Below are 21,170 nucleotides of genomic sequence, written 5' to 3'. Positions count from 1 at the left end.
TAAGATTTTTTTTTGAGAGAGAGCTCATGGGGAGAGGGAGGGACAGAGGGGGATGGAGAGAGAGTCTTAGGAGGCTCTAGGCCCAGCATGGAGCCCAACGTAGGGCTTGATCTCACAACCCTGAGGTCATGACCTGAGCCAAAATCAAGAGTCAGATGCCTAACCTACTGAGCTATCCAGAAGCCCCATGTAATTTAATATTTATGATATTGATGAAATCATTCGGTGATTAATTTAAGATAATTCTAGCCAAGACCTGGACAGCAAAAAATAAATAAATAAATAAATAAACATTTGTAAAAGATGTATGATTTAGAAAGGTGGAAAAAATAATTTAAAAAGGTGGTATTTCTTCCATGTTTAAATGTAAAATAAAAGTTCTACAAGTGTGTAGGTAGAACCTTCCCTGGCAAGACCCAAGAGCACTGACCTATTTGCCAGATATCACACCTGTACAGTTCACAGCCCTGATAGCAATGCAAGCTTCTTCAGTCTTTACTGGAAATGAACTCCTTTAAACAGACTGAAGTAAAAATAAACATTTGTGACTGCCATTAAGTATAGGATATTCGTTAATTTGGGATCCTAGGTAAACAGGTGGTAGTTAATGCCACAAGATTAGCATAGTCACATGTAGGGTGTAGAATGAAAGTGAAAGCAAGTCAAGGACAGAATATCAATACTTAAGAGGCAGGCCAAAGAGGAAGAGAGTGAAAAGAAATTAAAAATTAGGAGAAAAAAACAGGGAACTTTTGTTTTATGAGGAGAGATTACAAAAGGAGTGAATGACTAGCCAACAGAGTCAAATGATACTGAGAAGTCAAGTTAAATATGGCATTGGGGCTCCTTCAATTTGACAATAAGGAGTCATTACAGTCCCTTGCAATAGCTTCAGAGTTTTAAGAGAAATGATTGTGATAGGAAGGGGAGAATGAAGTAGGAGAGAGAAAAGACATGCTCAAGGGACATATTTTTTAGAATGAAAGCAATGACCATGCTTATAGACTGTTTATATATTGACACAATGGAACCACTAGAGAGGAAGATGTCAAAGATACAAAAGAGAAAGGACTGGGATTACGTGCTCAAAAAAAGAAATGTCTTTCAGTGGGAAGACTGCGCCAGAGGGGAGGAGGAAGTATGAGCAGAAGCAGACCAGTATGAGGACAGGCCTAAGGAAGTGGCAGGCAGTTCCCCTCTGAAAGCTACACTTTCCTTTAAGAAGGATAAAACAAAATTGTCCTCTAAGAAAGTGAGAAGAGATGCTTTAGGTGGATGATCTCTAAGAAGAAAGAGCTGCCAATGCTCTTGGTCAGGGGCAAAATTCTGATAAATAAATGAGCAGATCATTTGACTGGAAAAAGTCACTGAACCTAATCCATTGAAATACAGGGGAAAAAAAATACAGGAAGAACTTGAATAATGATCAGTGCCAATACAGGGCAAATACCTCTTCTCCAAGTAGGTGTTCTTTTTCTTCCTTTGTCAGTAACTTTTTTTTTCTGCCTTTGATACCAGAAAGGAGGTGAGAACATGTAGTGATCCACTCATAACATTCTCTCTGAGAAAAGGGAAAAGATAATTATTAAGCAGAAAAAAATCAGACTAGATCAACTCATTTATTCACTCACTTCTATTGAGGAGTTACTAAGTACAACTCTTCTAAATACAACTCTATTCAATTAACTTGTTATCACTTCAGTTTGAAGATTTGTGCAGAAATGATCCTCTATGAATACAGACCTAAAATCATATCATCTTATATCAACAGTGTTTGAGATCTGGGTTGAAATGAGACAAGGAGCAGTGAAGTACCATACAGTCTGTCCCAACAAATGTTTCACAACTGACCAAATCAACTGGGACTGCATAACAATAACAATAAAAATAGCCCACATTTACATGGCATTAATTACATGCTGGATTGTGTTCTAAGCATATGTAATATTAACTCATTTGATCTTCAGTATGAAATATGTGCTATTATTTTTTATGAGGTATAATTAAAATAACATTATATAGAGAACAAACTGATGGTTACAAGAGGGGAGGTTGGTGGAGGAATGGGTGAAATAGGTGATGGAGATTAGGAGTACACTGATAATGAGCACTGAGTGTTGTATGGAATCGTTGAATCACTATATTGTATGCCCAAAACTAATATAATACTGTATTTTAACTGGAATTGAATTAAAATTTTAACTAAAAAAATCTAAAATCTTAAGAAATGGGTTATCCTCAAAACAAACACACACAAAAAGAAATAACATTAGTTTCAGGTGAACAACAGAATGATCCAAAACACTAGTTAATATCTGCCACCATAATTAGTTACAAGTTTTTTTCTTGTGATAAGAATGGAAATATGTACTATTATTACTTTCATTTTTTAGATGAAGAAATGGAAGAACAGAGCAGTTGAACATCTTGCCCAAGGTCATATATATAATTAAGCATGGCCCTTGGACTCTAATCCAGACAGTGCAGGTTTTTAACTACTACAAAAATATTACTCCTCCAGCCCCCACTTAAAATGAAAAATAAAAATTAGAAACACTGTTTTGGGGGCACCTGCGGGGCTAAGTCAGTTAAGCATCTGACTCTTGATCTCAGCTCAGGTCTTAATCTCAGGGTTGTGAGTTAAAGCCCCACAATGGACTCCATGCTGGATGAGAAGCCTATTAAAAAAAGAAGAAGCAGCATGGGATTCATGGGTGGCTCAGTGGTTGAGTGTCTGCCTTAGGCTCAGGTCGTGGGGGGTTCTGGGATTGAGTCCTGCATCAGGCTCGCCATAGGGAGCCTGCTACTCCCTCTGCCTGTGTCTCTGCCTCTCTCTGTGTGTCTCTCATGAATAAATAAATAAAATCTTAAAAAAAAAAAAAAAGAGAGAGAGAGAGGAAGAAGCAGCAGCACTTTTTTGGAAAAGTGCCCACCCTTTATCTACTAGATACAGGAAAGATCTATAGCAGGTCTCATCCACCTAAAGTGAATAGTAACACTACATTCACTTAACCAAGATCTGTTAACAGTTAAAAATCTGGCTTCAGGGACGCCTGGGTGGCTCAACAGTTGAGCGCCTGCCTTCAGCCCAAGGAGTGAACCTGAAGTCTTGGGATTGAGTCCCACATTGGGCTCCCTGCAGGGAGCCCGCTTCTCTCTCTGCCTATGTCTTTGCCTCTTTTCTCTGTCTGTGTCTCTCATGAATAAATAAATAAAACCTTTAAAAATTAAATTAAATTAAATCTGGCTTCAATGTTTAAAAGAGATGTTATTCCTTATTAGTGAATAACAGCAGAGGAAACTAAGAATAGTTATCTTCTCTGGGGATAAAGATCTGGTCACTCTAACCACCAAAAACTGTACCATATGGTGAAATAATGACCCACTTTCAGTCTCTGAAATCAACCATAAAGCACAGTAGTAATATGTCTTATATTTTTCTCATTATTAGACTTAATTTTAATTGTGGAAATGTCAGAGCCAAAAAATTTTAGAAATCAAATCAAAACCCTTATGTTCTAGATAAGGAAACTGAACCCTATGGAGGTAGAGTAAGTTTACTACAACTTTGTAATGTCACTGATAAACTTCAATTTTGGATTCAAGGGTCAGGATGACATCTTATTGCGTATCAGAAAAAGAATGGAACAAGGGATGTGAAAGTATTGGGTTCTAGTCCTGAGTTCATCTAATTGGTTGACTTCTTAAGCAAATCCTTAATCGTCTTCTATCTATTAAAAACAAATGAGGTTGTTGGTTTACTTTAGGTGACCCTTATGCAGTGGGGAACTGGTGAAAGCCATCTCCAGGGATGGAGAGCCCTAATTTGTAGCATTTGCTGATTTCCATGGTATACACACTCCTACCATGGCAATTTCAATAGCATTCATCAACTCAGTGTGTTATCACTAAATGTGGAGCTGAAACAGGTGTTCACAATCAGCTCCATTATGAACTTCCATCACACCACTGCCCCTAAGGATCCTTCCAGCTACAAAATTGAAACATAATTTATTTAACTTTATTGTATCCAGAACAAAGAATTTTAATTTTGAAAACAGTAATATTTTTGAAATCTTATTTCTGCAGAGTTAATTCATTATTCATTAGAAATAAACTATTCTCTAGTTGAATTTGTATACTGTGAACCAGATCCTAATAATTTTCTTAAAAACTTCTGAGATATTGAAAATACTACCATAAGACTTCTTTTTTTTTTGTTTGTTTTTACCATAAGACTTCTGATGGGGTAAAAAATAATCAGTAGGAATCTTTTGATGAAATTTTTACTGTGATCTACAGAACTGAGCAAGTTTCCATGGAATTAAGCAAGTTTTCCTTCAAAACCTCACAGGGAGCCCAATGGGAGACTCAATCCCCAGATCCGGGATCATGCCCTGAATGTGGGGCAGATGCTCAACTGCTGAGCCACCCAGGTGTTCCTAGTTTTTTCTTTTTAAGATGTTATCTATCTGTCTGTTTATTTATCTACCTACCTACCTACCTACCTACCTACCTACCTACCTACCTACTGGGAGACAGAGAGAGCAGGAGCAGGAGGAGGAGCAGAGAGAGAGGGAAAGAGAGAATCTCAAGCAAACTCCATGCTAAGCACAGAGCCTGATGCAGGGCTTGATCTCAGGACCCAGAGATCATGACCTGAGCCAAAATTAAGAGTCCAAGGCTTAACTGACTGAGCCACCCAGGCACCCCAAGCCATAAACTAGTTTTATGTACCCTTGAAAGACTTCATCCTCAAGGTTAGAGAGAGGGGCACACATATTTGGTAGAAACAAATTGAAGTATGAGATCAGTTAGTCTTACTTCTGGTGGGGAAGCAGATTCTCAGCCTCCCCTGATTAATACTTCCCTGGTTTAATAATTTGAAATTGCTAGCGAAGGTTTAGTAAGTGGGGAAGAGCTTAACAGAAGACCTAAGTAGCCTGGTGGAAAGGTATAGGTTCTCAAAGAGATAGTAAGGTCATGGACCTCCAGTCATGGCCCAGGGTGAAAGCAGGCAATAAATGTCTCATTGCATGAAGGTTTCACAAAATTTCATAATATGGGTCGTTTTATATAGGTCTCCCCTTACGAAGAGCATTTCACAGCAATATGTCCCCATATTGCTATAGCCTTAACTTTAATGGGGAGCATCCTGAAATCCTCATTCTAAAACTGCCTTTACCTGGCAACATCATCTCACCTCACAGAGCTCTACCCATTTAAGCAAATGAGAACTAAGACATACTATAGAACAGGCTAGTGAATCTTGACCACTACCTATGACAGATCCAGCTTCCCCAAACCAGGAGCCCTATGACATCTGGGGGTTGGTAACAGCAAGAGCTAGTTGCAGCAGGCCTGAGCAGATGAGAGCACCATGAGGGGTATAAGCTCTAAGAGATTCAGAGGCACATTAGTCTGTTGTGAAAAACAGAGGCCTTTCTAGAACCAAAATTAAAATGGAGACATTTAACTCCTAGATAAAAAGTGAAATCCACCCACAACCACATTCAAGTAGGACAATATTCTTATTCCCCTGCCATGTACCCTAATTATTCAATGTTTTATTATTTTAATTTTTCTACCAAATGAAATTTGCTATTTTAAAATTTGGATTCAGCATCTATATTTATGAGGTGTATTTCCCCTATATTTATTAGAATTTTTTTAAAACTTTGCCAGGTATACAAAATAAACTGGGAAAACCTTTGGTCACTGTCTATGCTCTTAAATTGTTTACATAGCAGAATGATTACCTGCTCCTTGAAAGTCTGGAAACACTTGTCTATGGAGTCCAGGCAAAATTTGTAGTTTTTTTTTTTTTTTTGTCTTTTGTTTTTAATCAATGCATCCATTTCCTTCCTGAAAATTAACCAATCCTATCCTTCTCAAGTTAATGTTACTTACTTTATTTTTTCCTTAAAAAGTCTCCATCCCCTAGAGATTTTGAAATTAGTAAAATTGTCCACATAAAATATTTTATAACCTCATTTTTAAAAACAGTGAGCTCTGGACATGGCCAACAAGCACATGAGAAAATGCTCTGCATCACTTGCCATCAGGGAAATACAAATCAAAACCACAATGAGATACCACCTCACACCAGTGAGAATGGGGAAAATTAACAAGGCAGGAAACCACAAATGTTGGAGAGGATGCGGAGAAAAGGGAACCCTCTTACACTGTTGGTGGGAATGTGAACTGGTGCAGCCACTCTGGAAAACTGTGTGGAGGTTCCTCAAAGAGTTAAAAATAGACCTGCCCTACGACCCAGCAATTGCACTGTTGGGGATTTACCTCAAAGATTCAGATGCAATGAAACGTCGGGACACCTGCACCCCGATGTTTCTATCAGCAATGGCCACAATAGCCAAACTGTGGAAGGAGCCTCGGTGTCCATTGAAAGATGAATGGATAAAGAAGATGTGGTTTATGTATACGATGGAATATTACTCAGCAATTAGAAACGACAAATACCCACCATTTGCTTCAACGTGGATGGAACTGGAGGGTATTATGCTGGGTGAAATAAGTCAATTGGAGAAGGACAAACAGTGTATGTTCTCATTCATTTGGGGAATATGAATAATAGTGAAAGGGAATATAAAGGAAGGGAAAAGAAATGTTGGGAAATATCAGGAAGGGAGACAGAACATAAAGACTCCTAACTCGGGGAAACGAACTAGGGGTGGTGGAAGGGGAGGAGGGCGGGTGTTGGAGGGGAATGGGTGATGGGCACTGAGGTGGACACTTGACGGGATGAGCACTGGGTGTTTTTCTGTATGTTGGTAAATTGAACACCAATAAAAGTTAATTTAAAAAAAATAAAAACAGTGAGCTCAGTCACATACATAAGACACAAAATACATATGTAGACTTTAATAAGAACAGTCATTTAAACAACACACAGGCCAAAGAAGAGAACATTACCTGTACCCTATATGCCAGTCCTTATATACCATAACATATTTATCCACTCCACTGTCTATGAACAGGTCTGAAATCATTATCTCAGCTATACCTTATGAAACTAGAAAAGAAAGAGCAAACTAAACCCAAAGTAGTGGGGAAAAAGGAAATAATAAAAGCCAGATGAGAAATTAAGAAATAGAAAACAGAAAAATATAGAGAAAATCAGTGAGATCAAAAGCTAGTTTTTGAGATCAAGAAAAATGGTAACTCTTTTTGTTAACTGAGGACAAAAAGAGAGAAGACACAAATTTTCAATAACAGGGAGTGAGTGTGGACATCCTATAGTTATTAAAAAGAATAAAAGGAGAATATTTTGAATAACTCTAGATCAATAAACTAAACAACAGATGAAATCACAAATTCCTTATAAATCCAAAGCCACTGAGCTTACTCAAGAAGAAAAAGATCATGACCCTATATCTAATAAATAAATTTCCTCAAATCTATTTAAGAAATTAGACAGCCTTTTACCCTAATAGTTTCATTTTATAATTTACAACTTTCCCATAGAGCCCAGATGGCTTCACCAATGAATTCTACCAAATATTTAAGGAAGAAATAACAGACAATTCTACACAAATTGTTCCAGAAAATAGAAGACTTATTCTAAGAGGGCAGCATTACCCTGATATCAAAACCAAAGGTATTAGAAAACAAAACAGAACTACATAAGCAATATCCCTCATGAACATTCATGCAAAAATTCTAAACAAAACTAACAAACTGAATTTTGCAATATGTAAAAAAGATAATACATCCCCTTATCCTAGGGATGCAAGCTTGGTTTAATGTTCAATTCAAAAATCAATCAATGTACAGTAGTCACCCCCTTATCCATGGGGTATACATTCCAAGACACCCAGTGGATGCCTGAAACAATGGATAATACTGAACCCAAATAAACTATGTTTTTCCCTATATGGACATACATATGATAAAGAACCTAGTAAGAGGGGCACCTGGGTGGCTCAGTTAAGCATCTGCCTTCAGCTCAGGTCATGATCTGAGGGTGCTGGGATCGAGCTCCAAGTTGGGCTCCCTGCTTGGTGGGGAGCCCGCTTCTCTCTCTCCCCACTGCTTGTGCTCTCTCTTGCTATCTCTGTCTCTCTGTCTCTCTATCTCTCTCTCTCTCTCTCTCAAATAAAATCTTTAAAAAACAAGAATACAGTAAGATATTAACAACAACTAAGAATAAAATAGAATGATTATAACAATACATGTAATAAAGTTATGTAAGTGTGCTCTCTCTCTAACATCTTATTGTACTGTCCTCATTCTTCCTGTGATGACATGAGATGATAAAATGCCTATGTGATGTGATGAAGTGAGGTAAATGATGTAGGCACTGTGACCTAGCATGAGGTTCTACTGACCTTGTGATGCTACATCTACTGTGCTGGACTGTGTTGGCCAGGGGTAACTGAAACAGTGGAAAGTGGAACTTGGGGTGGGAGGGACTATCATAATTCACTGTATTAAAAAACTAAAAAAGGACAACCCATATGACCATCTCACTAGATGCAGGAAAGGATTTAATAAAACCCAACATTCATCTCTGACTTCAAAAAGTTTTTTCAGCAATCACAGACTAAAAAGGAACTTCCTCAATCTGAGGAAGGGCATCTATAAAACACCTACAGCCACAGTTACACTCAAGGACAACAGAATAAATACTTTTCCCCTAAGACAGAACAAGGCAAAGATATCCGCTCTCACTACTTTTATTCAACCTGGTACTGGAGACTCTAGTTAATGCAAAAGGCAAGAAAAATAAATAAAAGGCATGTACAGGAAAAGTAGAAAGAGTCTGAAGGAAAAAGAGACTCTTAAAAAGAATAAGTTCAGCAAGCTCACAGGATATGAAATCAATATATTTTAAAAATCAATTATAGGGATCCCTGGGTGGCGCAGTGGTTTGGCGCCTGCCTTTGGCCCAGGGCGCGATCCTGGAGACCCGGGATCGAATCCCACGTCGGGCTCCCGGTGCATGGGGCCTGCTTCTCCCTCTGCCTGTGTCTCTGCCTCTCTCTCTATCTCTCTGTGACTATCATAAATAAATAAAAATAAAAATAAATCAATTATAATTCTATGCATTAGAAATGAATAATCAGAAATTGAAATTACAAATAAATCACTTATTAAAAAACAAATGAATCACTTTTAATAGTACCAAAATATGAATTTCGCAGGGATAAATCTGACAAAATATGTGTAAGACCTGTACACAACAAAACTGTGTTGAAAGAAATAAAGGACTTATGTAAATGAAGAGATATACCATCTTCTCAGGTCCAAAGACTCAATATTGTTTAAGTGTCAATTCTTCACAAATTTATCAGTAGATAAAATGTAATCATAATCAAAATTCCAACAGGGTTTTTTGGAGAAATTAATAAGCTAATCCTAAAAATTTCATATATGGAAAGCAAAGGACCACGAATGGCCTGATCAATCTTGAAACGAACAAACTTGGAGGATACTGGATTTCAAAACTTATTATAAAACCACAGTAATCAAGACAGTTTGATAATCATGACAATGTCAATGAACAGATCAACAGAACACAGTAGAATGTCCAGAATAATATGGACATTCTACTGAACATTCTACTGTGGATGACAGACCACATCAAGTACTGGTGAGAAGTAGAGCAACTGGAACATTCATACACTGCTGGCGAGAGTGTACACTGGCTTAACCACTTTGGAAAACAACTTGATAGTTTCTTAAAAAGTTAAACACACTCATACCATGTGACTTAGACATTTCCATTCTCTAGATACTTGCTCAAGAGAAATGAAAGCAATGCCTGTGTACATGATTATGCACTGAAGCTTTGTAATATTCAAAACTGGCAACAAGTCAAATGCCCATCAACAGAGAATGAACAAATAGTGTATATCCCTATAATGAAATACTACTCTGAACTAAAAAGCACGAACTCTTAATAAAAACATGTGTGAATTTCAAAATAATTATGCCTAGTCAAAGAAGTTAGACCCAAAAAAGTGTACATTCTGTATGATTCTACTTATATAAATTCTAGAAAACGAAAAATAATCTTTGGTGTTAGAAAGTAGATCAGAAATTGCCTGGGGAAGGGAAAAGACTAGAAGGAGAGATGACAAAGTGGTACAAGGAAACTTTGACTATGTTGGACATTTTCCCTTTTTTATCATCAGAATCATTTTATGGGCGTATCCACAATTTAGAAATTATCAGAGTGTACAGTTTAAATATGTTCAGTTTGTTGTAAATCAGGTCAATCTAAGAAGTTTGCTAAAAACAAACAAAACAGAAGTAAGGAAAAGATAGTGTTATTACCTTCATCTCATCCAGCTCATGAAGTTCCTTAGTAGGATTTTTTTCTAAGTGACCTGCTTTATTCAGAGCGATGGCTGTTACCAGCCCTTTGCAACAACTGGAAGGGGAAAAAAAAATAGCACACACACACAGGATGACCTATTTATTGTTGGGTCCCCTTCTAAGTGTTTTAGATCCTGATATAGTGGAAGTTAACCATAATAATTAAACTGCTGACTCATGGAAGAGAATAATTTCCATTTCTCACCCTCATCCTATTCTATTCACCCACCCCAATTCTTTTCACTCTTGACCATTGGTAACACTGAATAGAAATAAAGGAAACAACTGGCTAGACCATAAAAGTTACTTCCTGAATTTCAAGAAATCCTTGTGATATATGCTTCCTGGTTAATAAATTACTGTTTCTCAGACTTCATCTATATTTGGTAGGAATCTTCCAGCTTTTCAGATATAAGGGTTCATTTGGGATTTTTTTTTAAAGAGATGTTTCGGTTGATGTTTGGTGAAACCAAACATTTTAGTGAAATATAAGTGTACACTCAGTTTTGCATGGAATGACACAGGAGATACAAGCAGCTCCCCAGTATGCACAAACATGCAAGATGCATCTCACTAATACAAACAAGTGGGCCTTTTTGGTTGATCTGGTTTTCTTTTTACTAATTCTCACTCCCATATACACATAATACTTTCATCCTGCCTACAGCAACACTGTGTTCAAAAGAATTCTAAAGCCATTGGGAAAACATTAAAATCACATATTTCAACTGGGCAGTGTTGCAGCTACTCTAAAGACTAATCTAGTATTTCTTTCAAGGTTCGAAAACAGTCCCTTATTCCTGCTACCTCCTTGCCCTGCTATCTCCTCTGCTTTATGTCACAATTAATCTTCAAAAGGGCAGTAACAAAACAACTAGCTAGTCTCACCTGTTCAAATAGCTGGAATATTGTGCCAACTTTCTGGTCAGTGCAATCGCGTCTAGCTCTAACTGTGCAACTCCTAGATCATGTTTCTCAGTACTTTCCTTCTTCAAATTTGGGAGGGTGTCTTGGTCAATAAAGTCAGGTACCATTAAAATCAGCAAGTTTACCATCCACTGGATCATAGATATGTGCAATTCATCCATCTGTTAGAAAATGATTATAACATGAACGACCCATTTTAAATAAATTGAACAGTTAAAACCACACCAAATTTAAAAACAGAAATCACACCTGTGCCTAACTTTCAACAACACTATCATTCTTAATTAAATCAAATCATCACTACTCAGCTAGGGTAACCTTATTCTCTTTTGTTCACTATACTACATTAAACTACCCTCCTCTTCCTCTTTAGCTTGGTCAAGGGTATTAACCTGTTAAAGCTTCAGTTCCCCAATTGTGTACCATGGCATTGCAGGGCTCTGCAGCAAACTTGCAAGGATGCCATGGGATTTTAAATTCCTGAGGGAAGTATCAGTGATGTGTGACATCTATCAGCACAGCATGAACTTGACATAGCTCACAGTTTCAACATTAGATGCACTGTATCGCTTCTGATGACATCTCACCTTTCCAAAGCTGGTTTTATTGACGGTTGTATAGTAAAAAACAAGTACTTTGGGAAAACCAAGGTGCAACAGGCAATGAGGATGGTACTATCCAACCTGGTTCTGAGGTTAGAGGAACTGTACAGTGTCCAAGCACATACATTCCATTGGTAAATAATTTTGATTAAAGAGGAATAAAAGGTTTTTTTTTTCCCATGTATGTATATCTAAAGAGTTAAATTGGGATATTGCATTTTTCAAAGTTTATTTGAGCAAAAGATTAAGATCAGGCAGTGTCAAAACCTAAAAATGGTTAGGGGCATTTTGCAGGCAGGGGCCAGGAAAAAGATTTTAATAGAGAAGATACTAAAGCAAAATAATTATTTCACTGGCTATAACTCAAATGCTTGCCTGATTTGGGAAAATTTAATTATTTGGCGGTGGTGATAGTTGTGCTTGAGCTTCATTTTTTCATATTCAAGAAAATCTAGGGGCACCTGAGTGGCTCAGTTGGTTAAGCATCTGCCTTGCTCGGGGTCCTGGGATCAAGCCCCACATTGGGCTCCCTGCTCAGGGGGAGCCTGCTTCTCCCTCTCTCTCTGTCCCTCTCCCTGCTCATGCTCACTCTCTCTCTTTCTCTCTGTCTCTCTCAAATAAATATATTTATTAGGACATAAATATTTTGTAAGTTGTTGAACCTACCTATGTAATAAACCGAACCATGAGGTGTTTCTTTTGGTTTAGGAGGGTGAAAATACCAGGGCACAAAGGGTAGTGTGAAGGGGTCAAGTTGGGGAACCTCTGCATTATGGCATTTGTGAAGGCTGGGTCCCAGAAATCAAATGCAGAAAACTTTATGAAATGCAAACGTCAAGCACACCACACACTTCAAATGCCCTATCCCCTTTCTCTGGTGATTTCCTCACTGTTCTTCTCCAGGCTTAAACATGACCTACTCTGAGAAGTCCTTTTAACTTCCACTGGCTTTAATTTGCTCCTTTCCCCTCCTTTCTATTGTACTTTGTACATCTATATTATAATCGTTTGCGCCTCTGTCACCTCAATTAGCCAGTGTATCTCTCCTATGTCTTATAGGCCATCATCTTATCCCTCAAAACCACACATGGTACATGGCAGAGAATTAAGTGCTCAATAGATGTTTGTTAAATGGACAAAGAAAAATCAAACTCGGTAGCCTATCTGGTAATAAAGCCCAAACTCACCACCTCAGAAGGAAGGGTTGTTAATGACCTAAAGCAATGTTGATGAGTGTACTATTACACTTTAATTAACACATCAGAAAAAGGGCAACTCTTCCTGAGGAATGGTTTTTAAAAAGACTGCTATTCCATTTCACTGAATTTCAGGAGTCAAAGATATTTCCCCTCACATTCACAAAGCTATGCCCCTGCTGCTTCTTAAAATAGATAAATTCCTAACTGCTCTTTCCCATACTAATGGCCTGGATCACTGTCATTGAAATAACTCATTTGTGCTTATGTGAAATATTAATCTATCCTTGAACTGTCCCTAATAAACCAACAGAAACATGTTACCTTCATTTCAGAGTTATAATGGAGAGGTTAAATGGTAGGATCTGGGGCAGGCAATATAGTTCACAGGTGAATTTAAAGTTAGAATTAAACACAAAAGCATATCTTTTACCTTCACAAGGATATGAGAGCATTCTTAATTAGAAAGTACATATGGTAAGTTTTATAATAAACCAGAGGTTTACTGTGACGCCTGGGTGGCTCAGCAGTTGAGTGTCTGCCTTTGGCTCAGGGCGTGATCCCAGGGTCCTGGAATCAGGTCCCGCATAGGGCTTCCTGCCTGGAGCCTGCTTCTCCCTCTGCCTATGTCTCTGCCTCTCTCTCTCTCTCTCTCTCTCTCTCTGTGTCTCTCATAAATGGATGAATGAATGAATGAATGAATGAATACATAAATAAATCTTTAAAAAATAATAATAAAATATAAATTTAAAAATAACTGAAGGCAAGAAAATGAATCTGAAAGGAAAATGAAAAAAATAAAAGAAAAGAAAGGAAAATGAATGGTGGGTGGAAAGAAATGCAAACTTTTTCATCTTTAAATAGCTCTAGCAATCAATATGGATATACACAATTCCTCAAGGAATTTATACTCTTGCAAGTTTTCTACATACTTTAATTATAATATCATAATGTAGTGTTAAAACAAAGGTATATGAAGGCACTCTCTAAATAATCCTGTATTATAAAGACTGAATTCCATAATATAAAAAATTGAGTAAATGATTCAATGAGGATAAATACACAATAGTAAACAGAGTATTTACTCCACAGAAGGGGTTAAAGTAGCAACACCATAAAACAACAGTGCTGGAATGTTCTTCTTTACATCATTCAATAAATAATTATTGAGTCCCACTGTGGGACAGGCACTCTGCTACCCTTTTTCTTAATTTTGGTTGTCTTTCAATTTATAGAATTTTTTTCTGAGTCTGGAGATCCCCTGGACTTATTCTTCCTGTCTTAATATACTTGCTCCTCAACTCTTGGTGTCTATATGTTTAAACATGTTCATATGCTTTGTAAGAATCATTCCCATATGATACATCATGGTCTCTGTATTTCTAATTCCTAATTTAAGTAATATTTCAGTGAATCAAGCCCATTTCACCAATTTTGTAAGATCAAATATTTGCATACTATGTTTAATTGTAAGGGATTCCTATGTAAATCTAGATTATAATTAAGGTTAGGTGGTAGGAGTAATTGTAGTAAACTATGTCTTTGGAAATTATTCTTTCATGTTGTACTGGTTAAGAAGTCCACAGTGTAGGGGTGCCTGGGTGGCTCAGTCAGTTAAGCATCAGAATCTTAATTTCGGCTCAGGTCATGATCTCAGGGTCTTGAGATTGAGTCCTAAGTCAGGTTGCACAGTCAGTGGGGAGTCTGGTTGAGTATTCTCTCTCTCCCTTTGCCCTTCCCTCCACTTGCATGTGTTCTTTCTAAAATAAATAAATCTTTAAAAAAAAAAGTCCACAGGTTCAGTTCTTCAGAATTGAAGAACAATTCTATTTGTTCTAAAAATTATAGACTAATAGGGAACACCTGGGTGGCTCAGCGGTTAAGTGCCTGCCTTCGGCCCAGGGCATGCATGATCCTGGAGTCCCGGGACTGGGTCCCATATCTGGCTCCCTGCATGGAGCCTGCTTCTCTCTCTGCCTCTCTCTTTCTGTGTCTCTCATGAATAAATAAAAATCTTTTAAAAAAATAAATACACACAAACAAAAATTATAGACTAATAGTATTGTGGCATCTTGTCTTTCTTCCTAATACCATGTTTCTGTCATCCTCCAGCCAGGCAGGGGCACCAACATAAATCCTTAAAATGTTCACATTCCAGATTAATATTATTAAGGGAAAAAAATTCAGTATACTGAGTAAAGAGTAGTGATAATAATTAGAATTCGAACACTTTTGATTATTGGGCAGCCCTGGTGGCTCAGCGGTTTAGCACCTGCCTTCAGCCCAGGGCATGATCCTGGAGACTCAGGATCGAGTCCCACGTCAGGCTCCCTGCATGGAGCCTGCTTCTCCCTCTGCCTGTATCTCTGCCTCTCTCTCTCTCTCTCTCTGTGTCCCTCATGAATAAATAAATAAAATATTTTAAAAAAAACAAAAAAGAAAACTTTTGATTATCTCTGAAACTTCAGTCCAAATGTAGAACATACTACACTTAAAATCCCTGCAAATCATTTGAGTAATTATATCACAAAAGTTCCCATTTTGCCCTCCCAACCTCCTGCTTTGGTTGGATAGACATGACCTAATCTTTCCTTGAAGAAAATTCCCAGCCAAGACAAAATATAATTTCACAAACCCCAAAAAGTACATACATGGCGTTGAAGTTCAATGTTACCATTGTTAATCTCATTGCCTATCTTCAAAAGCCATTGTTGAATCATGTTAAATATTTGTGCTTGGAGTACTCTGAAGGAAAAATCAAGTAAAATAAAGATGAGATATATTTAGAGTATGAAAGTGTAACTATCAGCCAAAGAAAGGGTTTTACTTGGCTGGGCCTAGGAAATGTAGGAATAGACAACTGTTTGAGAATTCAGTGTAAGGAAGATCAAAACCCTGAATTACCTGGCATAACAGCTTACCCGTGTCACAGCCTTCCCAACCCTGAGCGGCCGGCAACTGGCATGATACACTCTGGACAAAGTAGCTTTTACCTTCAGTGCTAGCTCTCTACTGTAAAAACTCACACTCACCCCCTTTACGTTCACTTAGGCCATGAGACCACAAAGTGAAAACAATGAATTTTTAAATTCTCAAGAGATCAACTCCAACATGACAGAGAGAGGAGCAAAGTTGATCCCCGCCCCCCTCCCCGCCATGAAGCTGGATGAGAATTATTTAAAAAAACAAAACAAAACAAAAACACTGAAAGCCTCTGGAAACGCCCTAAGGACAAAGAGCAACTGAAGAACCATGCATTCAAGATAATCTGTGAAAATTCAATAAGAAAGGCAAGAGCCAAAAAAAAAAAAAAAAAAAAAAAAGAAAGGCAAGAGCCCACGATATTTAAAACAAGACAACTCTCCCTCTTCCCCCATCTCAGCTCAGTGAGGCAGAAACTTCACTCTAAACTGCTATAGTCAAAAACACAGAACTCCCTCTCTCACCCTCCAGCTCCCAGCAAGAGGGCTTTCTTCCCGGGAGCCTCAGGATGTCGGAGGCTTCTTTTGTGACCTCAGCTGCCTGTTGCTGAGGCTAGGTACTGGGAAAATGCAGTTATGGTGTGGGGATTCCTTTCTGTCCAGCACAAAGTGATGGGAACTTACGAGCCAGAATCCATATCCATATACTGAGGAACGGTACCAATAATGTTTAATGCTGCATCCAACTGAGATTTCATTTCATTAACTTTTTCATTAAGTCCCTGCCATTCTTCAAGAAGCATTTCAGGAAACTCCAGGACACTTGCCAATTTGAAAGAACAGAATTCAAGAGAACAAACCAAATTTGGAAGAATTTTAGAGATACCTAGAAAAGTGAGAAAAGTATCGTAAGTATATTAGAAATATTCGTAAGTCTACCATTTCAATAATAAGTTATAAAAATACTAAAGGGCAGGGGCATATCCTCTTTTTGTCTTTTTGTTATCCTACAGTTTGCCTTAGCAGAGAATCTTACAAAGAGTAGTTCTTAAATGTTTCGTGAATAAACACGGTTTAACTAGTGCTTCTCTGACTGATGGATGATTTATTCCTTTGATGACAGTTTATACTCTTAAGTTTCTTGTCTTTTCAGCTGAGAACCAAATGCACTAAACTCAGAAATTATAAACTACAGTTTTCTAAAATAGACATTAATTCACTTAGTCATTCTGTTAAGAAGACAATGATAATAAACAGCTTCTTTGTGATTATAGGAGAGTTAATAACAGAAATGAAAATAGCTTACTACTTGAGTCATTTTTTTAGGTCATTGTTCAGGTTTTCAAGAAGCTTATAGCTTTGGTCAGAACAAGGGTTGAGTCTGGATCCTAATCTCTGGCCAATTCACTGTGAAATCATGGCAAAGTAGCCCCTCTATACCTTTGTCTTATCACATTTGCAAACTAAGACATTAAATGCTCTCATTTTAGAGATTTATAAAGAGAAATAGTTAAAAAGCAAACTTTTTCTTATCCTTGATGAAAATATATTACTACCCTCATCAGTAAATTTTGATCTGAGTATTCAAAATGATCTGTTAATTTCACTCTCATTCATCATTTTTACTTCCTCATTTATTTAAAACCATTTACTACTTCATTCTTTCTCTGCCCACTATATATTCTTATGGGTAAGTATTAGCATTTTATCTGTAACTACATTAATGATGCTATAGATAATTAAGACTGTTTTCCCAATGAAAGTAGTTTTATGTTGAACAACAGTGCCTTTCAATGGACCAGGGTTGCCTAAACACTTCACTGGAAAGGATTCTTTTTCCTTTCTTTTGATTTTAAGTAGGCTCCATGCCCAACGTGGGACTTGAACTCACAACCCTGGGGTCAAGTTGCATGCTCTACTGACTGAGCCAGCCAGGCACCCTAGCTGGGAAGGATTCTTAAGTAACATATGACCCAATGAGTAAAGTCATCACCCAGCTCTAGAGTCTCAAATCAGCTCTAGAATTTTTCACACACAATGTCCAACATCAATCAGAAATAATCAGGAATATGAAAAGAATTGGTTCTTGTGAGTCAAGACAAAATACAGACAATAAAAAAAGGCCTATAGGAGAATCAGTACCAAATTATCAGGCATGGACTTTAAAAATTAACTGTGAGCAGAATAGAAAGCCAAGAAGAACATCCATGCATATATTATCAATTAATCTATGACAAAGGAGACAAGAATATACGATGGGGAAAAGACAGTCTCTTTGATAAAAGGTGCTGGGAAAACCAGACAGCTACATGCAAAAGAATGAAATTGGACCACTGTCTTACACTATACACAAAAATAACACAAAATGGGTTAAAGACTAAATGTAAGACCTGAAACCATAAATCTCCTAGAAGAAAACAGGCAGTAATCTCTCTGATATCAGCCTTAGCAACATTGTTCTAGAGATATCTCTAGAGGCAAAGTCAACAAAAGCAAAAACAAAAACAAAAAACACAAGTGGGGCTACACCAAAATAACATGCCTTGCATAGCAAAGGAACCATCAACTGAACAAAAAGGCAACCTACCGGATAGGAGAAGATATTTGCAAATGATATATCTGATAAGAGGTTAATATCTAAAATATTTAAAGAATTTATATAACTCAACACCAAAAAAACTAATAATCATTAAAAATAGAGAGAGAACCTGAATAGACATTTTTCCAAAGAAGATTATATAGATGTGGTCTATAAACAACGGGATGTTATTCAGCCATAAAAAAGAATGAAACCTTGCCATTTGCAATGACATGGAAGGAGCTAGAGAGTATAATGCTAAGTGAAATAAGTCAGAGAAGACAAATACCACATTATTTTACTCACATGGAATTTAAGAAACAAAACAAATAAGTAAAGGGTAAAAAATAAGAGAGAGAGAGAAATCAAAAGTTTCGCTATTCACAGATGACATGATCTCATAAACAGAAAATCCTAAGGAATCCACTAAGAAATTATTAGAACTAATAAATTAGTTCAGCACGGTGCAGGATATAAGCTCAAATACAAAATCAAGTATATTTCTATGTATACGCAATGACCATCCAAAAATGAAATTAAGAAAACAACTGCATTCATAATAGTGTCAAAAAGAATATAATACTTGGGAAAATATTTAACAAAAGAAGTGCAAAACATTCTCAGAACACTAGAAAACACTGTTAAAAGAAACTAAAGATCCAAATCATTGGAAAAATATCCTATGTTCACAGATTGGAAGATTTCACATTGTTAAATGCCAAATCTCCCTAAAGGGATCCATAGATGCAACAAAATCCTTATCAGAATCTAAGCTTATTTCCTTATAGAAATTAATAAGCTGTTTCTAAAATTCATATGGAATTGCAAGTGATCCAGAATAGCCAAAACAATCAAAATATAAAAAAGTGGGACTTCTCACACTTCTCAATTTTAAAACTTACTATAAAGCAACAGTAAACAAGACAGTGTGGTACTGGCACAAGCACAGACATCCAAATCAATGGAATAGAATTCAAAGTCCAGAAATAAATCCATACATCTACGGTCAACTAATTTTGACAAGAGTGTCAAGACCATTAAATGTGTGAAATACAGTCTTTCTAACAAATGATAGTGGGATAACTGGATATCCACATGCAAAAAAAGCCTTTACCTCACACTATATACAAGAAATTAACCCCAAATGGTCAAATACCATCATATAAGAGCAAAAACCACAAAACTCTTAGAAGACTACCTAAGGGTAAACTTCATTACTTTCAATTTGGCAAAGGAGTCAAAGACATGGCACTGAAAGTACAAATAAAAAAAAAAAAAGTAGATAAATTGGACTTTGTCAAAATTTAAAATTTTTGCACTGCAAAGGACACTATCAAAAAAATGAAAAAACAGCCCACAGAACCAGAGAAGACAATTACAATTCATATATCTGAAAAAAAAAACACTTGTATCTAAAAGTATATAAAGAACTCTAACAATTCAATAACAGAAAGATAAATAACCCAATTAAAACATAGACAAAGGATCTGGATAGATATTTCTCCAAAGAAGAAATACAAATGTCTAATAAACTTGTGACCTCCCTCTCTCTCAAATAAAAATCCTTAAAAAGAAAAAAAAGTGGAAGCAACATAAATGTTCATGAATGTACAAAATGATAAACAAAATGCAATACACACATACAATGGACTATACTTCAGCCATAAAAATGAACAGAGTACTGACAAATGCTAAAACATAGGTGAACATTATACTAAGTGAAAAAAGTCAATCATAAAACATCATATACTATATGATTCCATTCATATGAAAGTCCAGACTAGAGAAATCTACAGAGACAGGAAGTCAGAGATGAGAGGTTAAAAGGGTGATTGCTAAAAATGACTGTGGGGATGATGGCACACATCTGTGAATGTACTAAAAATCATTGAATTATATACTTTAAATGGGGAGTTGTAATGCATATGAATTATATCTCACTGCTTTATTTTGCTTGATTTTTAAATGTAGTATTTTAGTAGATTTTAAATATTAATTGTATTACAAATAATAATCACTATTAAAATGCTTTATGATGTCAAAGCAACATTTCATTGTTTTTTCTTACCATTATCCCCATTTATTCTTATTTCAAATTCTTTGTAGAGTCTTCCTATGGTTTTCGCAATTTCTTTCATATGCTGTTGCTCTGGTGGCATCTCCCCCTCCATACTTTTATGGCGACCCAATATCCCAAATCCAATATCTATCCAATTTTCCTGTAAATGTTTAATAATCTTGAGAGAATCATATTTTGACATTAGAAAATCCCCAGTAAATTTGTCTTTATCTTCACTCAACATCTAGAGAATGAAAGGAGGTGAGGAAATTAGACGATTATTCACTAATGATTTCATCAGTCTACCCAGATCCTTACTTCCCAGTGACTGCCAATCATTTTAGAATTATATATCCTATTATTACTTGTTTATACCATTTTTATATGACATCACTTTATTTTCAAAATTAAAGTGAATTTAAGTGAATTATAATACCCTGTAAGATAATCCATAGTTTACCAGATGATAATAATTGTATTAAGTCCCATATGAGTAAAAAGTGAATGAAGGCAAATAAGGACCAGAGAACTGAGCATGTTTAATTA

At 36.6% G+C, this 21,170-nt stretch overlaps 1 protein-coding gene across 1 annotated transcript in view; it reads right to left on the bottom strand.

The window, feature by feature from the left end:
- AXDND1 (axonemal dynein light chain domain containing 1) overlaps positions 1-21,170 on the bottom strand; it is an 84,608-nt gene that overhangs the window by 17,238 nt on the left and 46,200 nt on the right. The window contains exons 15-20 of the mRNA XM_041764363.1: positions 20,634-20,868; positions 16,672-16,873; positions 15,718-15,811; positions 11,230-11,429; positions 10,300-10,396; positions 1,451-1,561 (exon numbers count right to left, since the gene is read on the bottom strand). Of these exons, the coding sequence (XP_041620297.1) occupies positions 1,451-1,561; positions 10,300-10,396; positions 11,230-11,429; positions 15,718-15,811; positions 16,672-16,873; positions 20,634-20,868 (939 nt within the window). The remainder of the gene's footprint in view (positions 1-1,450; positions 1,562-10,299; positions 10,397-11,229; positions 11,430-15,717; positions 15,812-16,671; positions 16,874-20,633; positions 20,869-21,170) is intronic.

The sequence above is a fragment of the Vulpes lagopus genome, chromosome 1, assembly GCF_018345385.1.
Source record: "Vulpes lagopus strain Blue_001 chromosome 1, ASM1834538v1, whole genome shotgun sequence".
Classification (NCBI taxonomy): Eukaryota; Metazoa; Chordata; class Mammalia; order Carnivora; family Canidae; genus Vulpes; species Vulpes lagopus.
The sequence above is the reverse complement of the archived record's forward strand: the minus strand, read 5'-3'. Positions and strand labels throughout refer to the sequence as shown.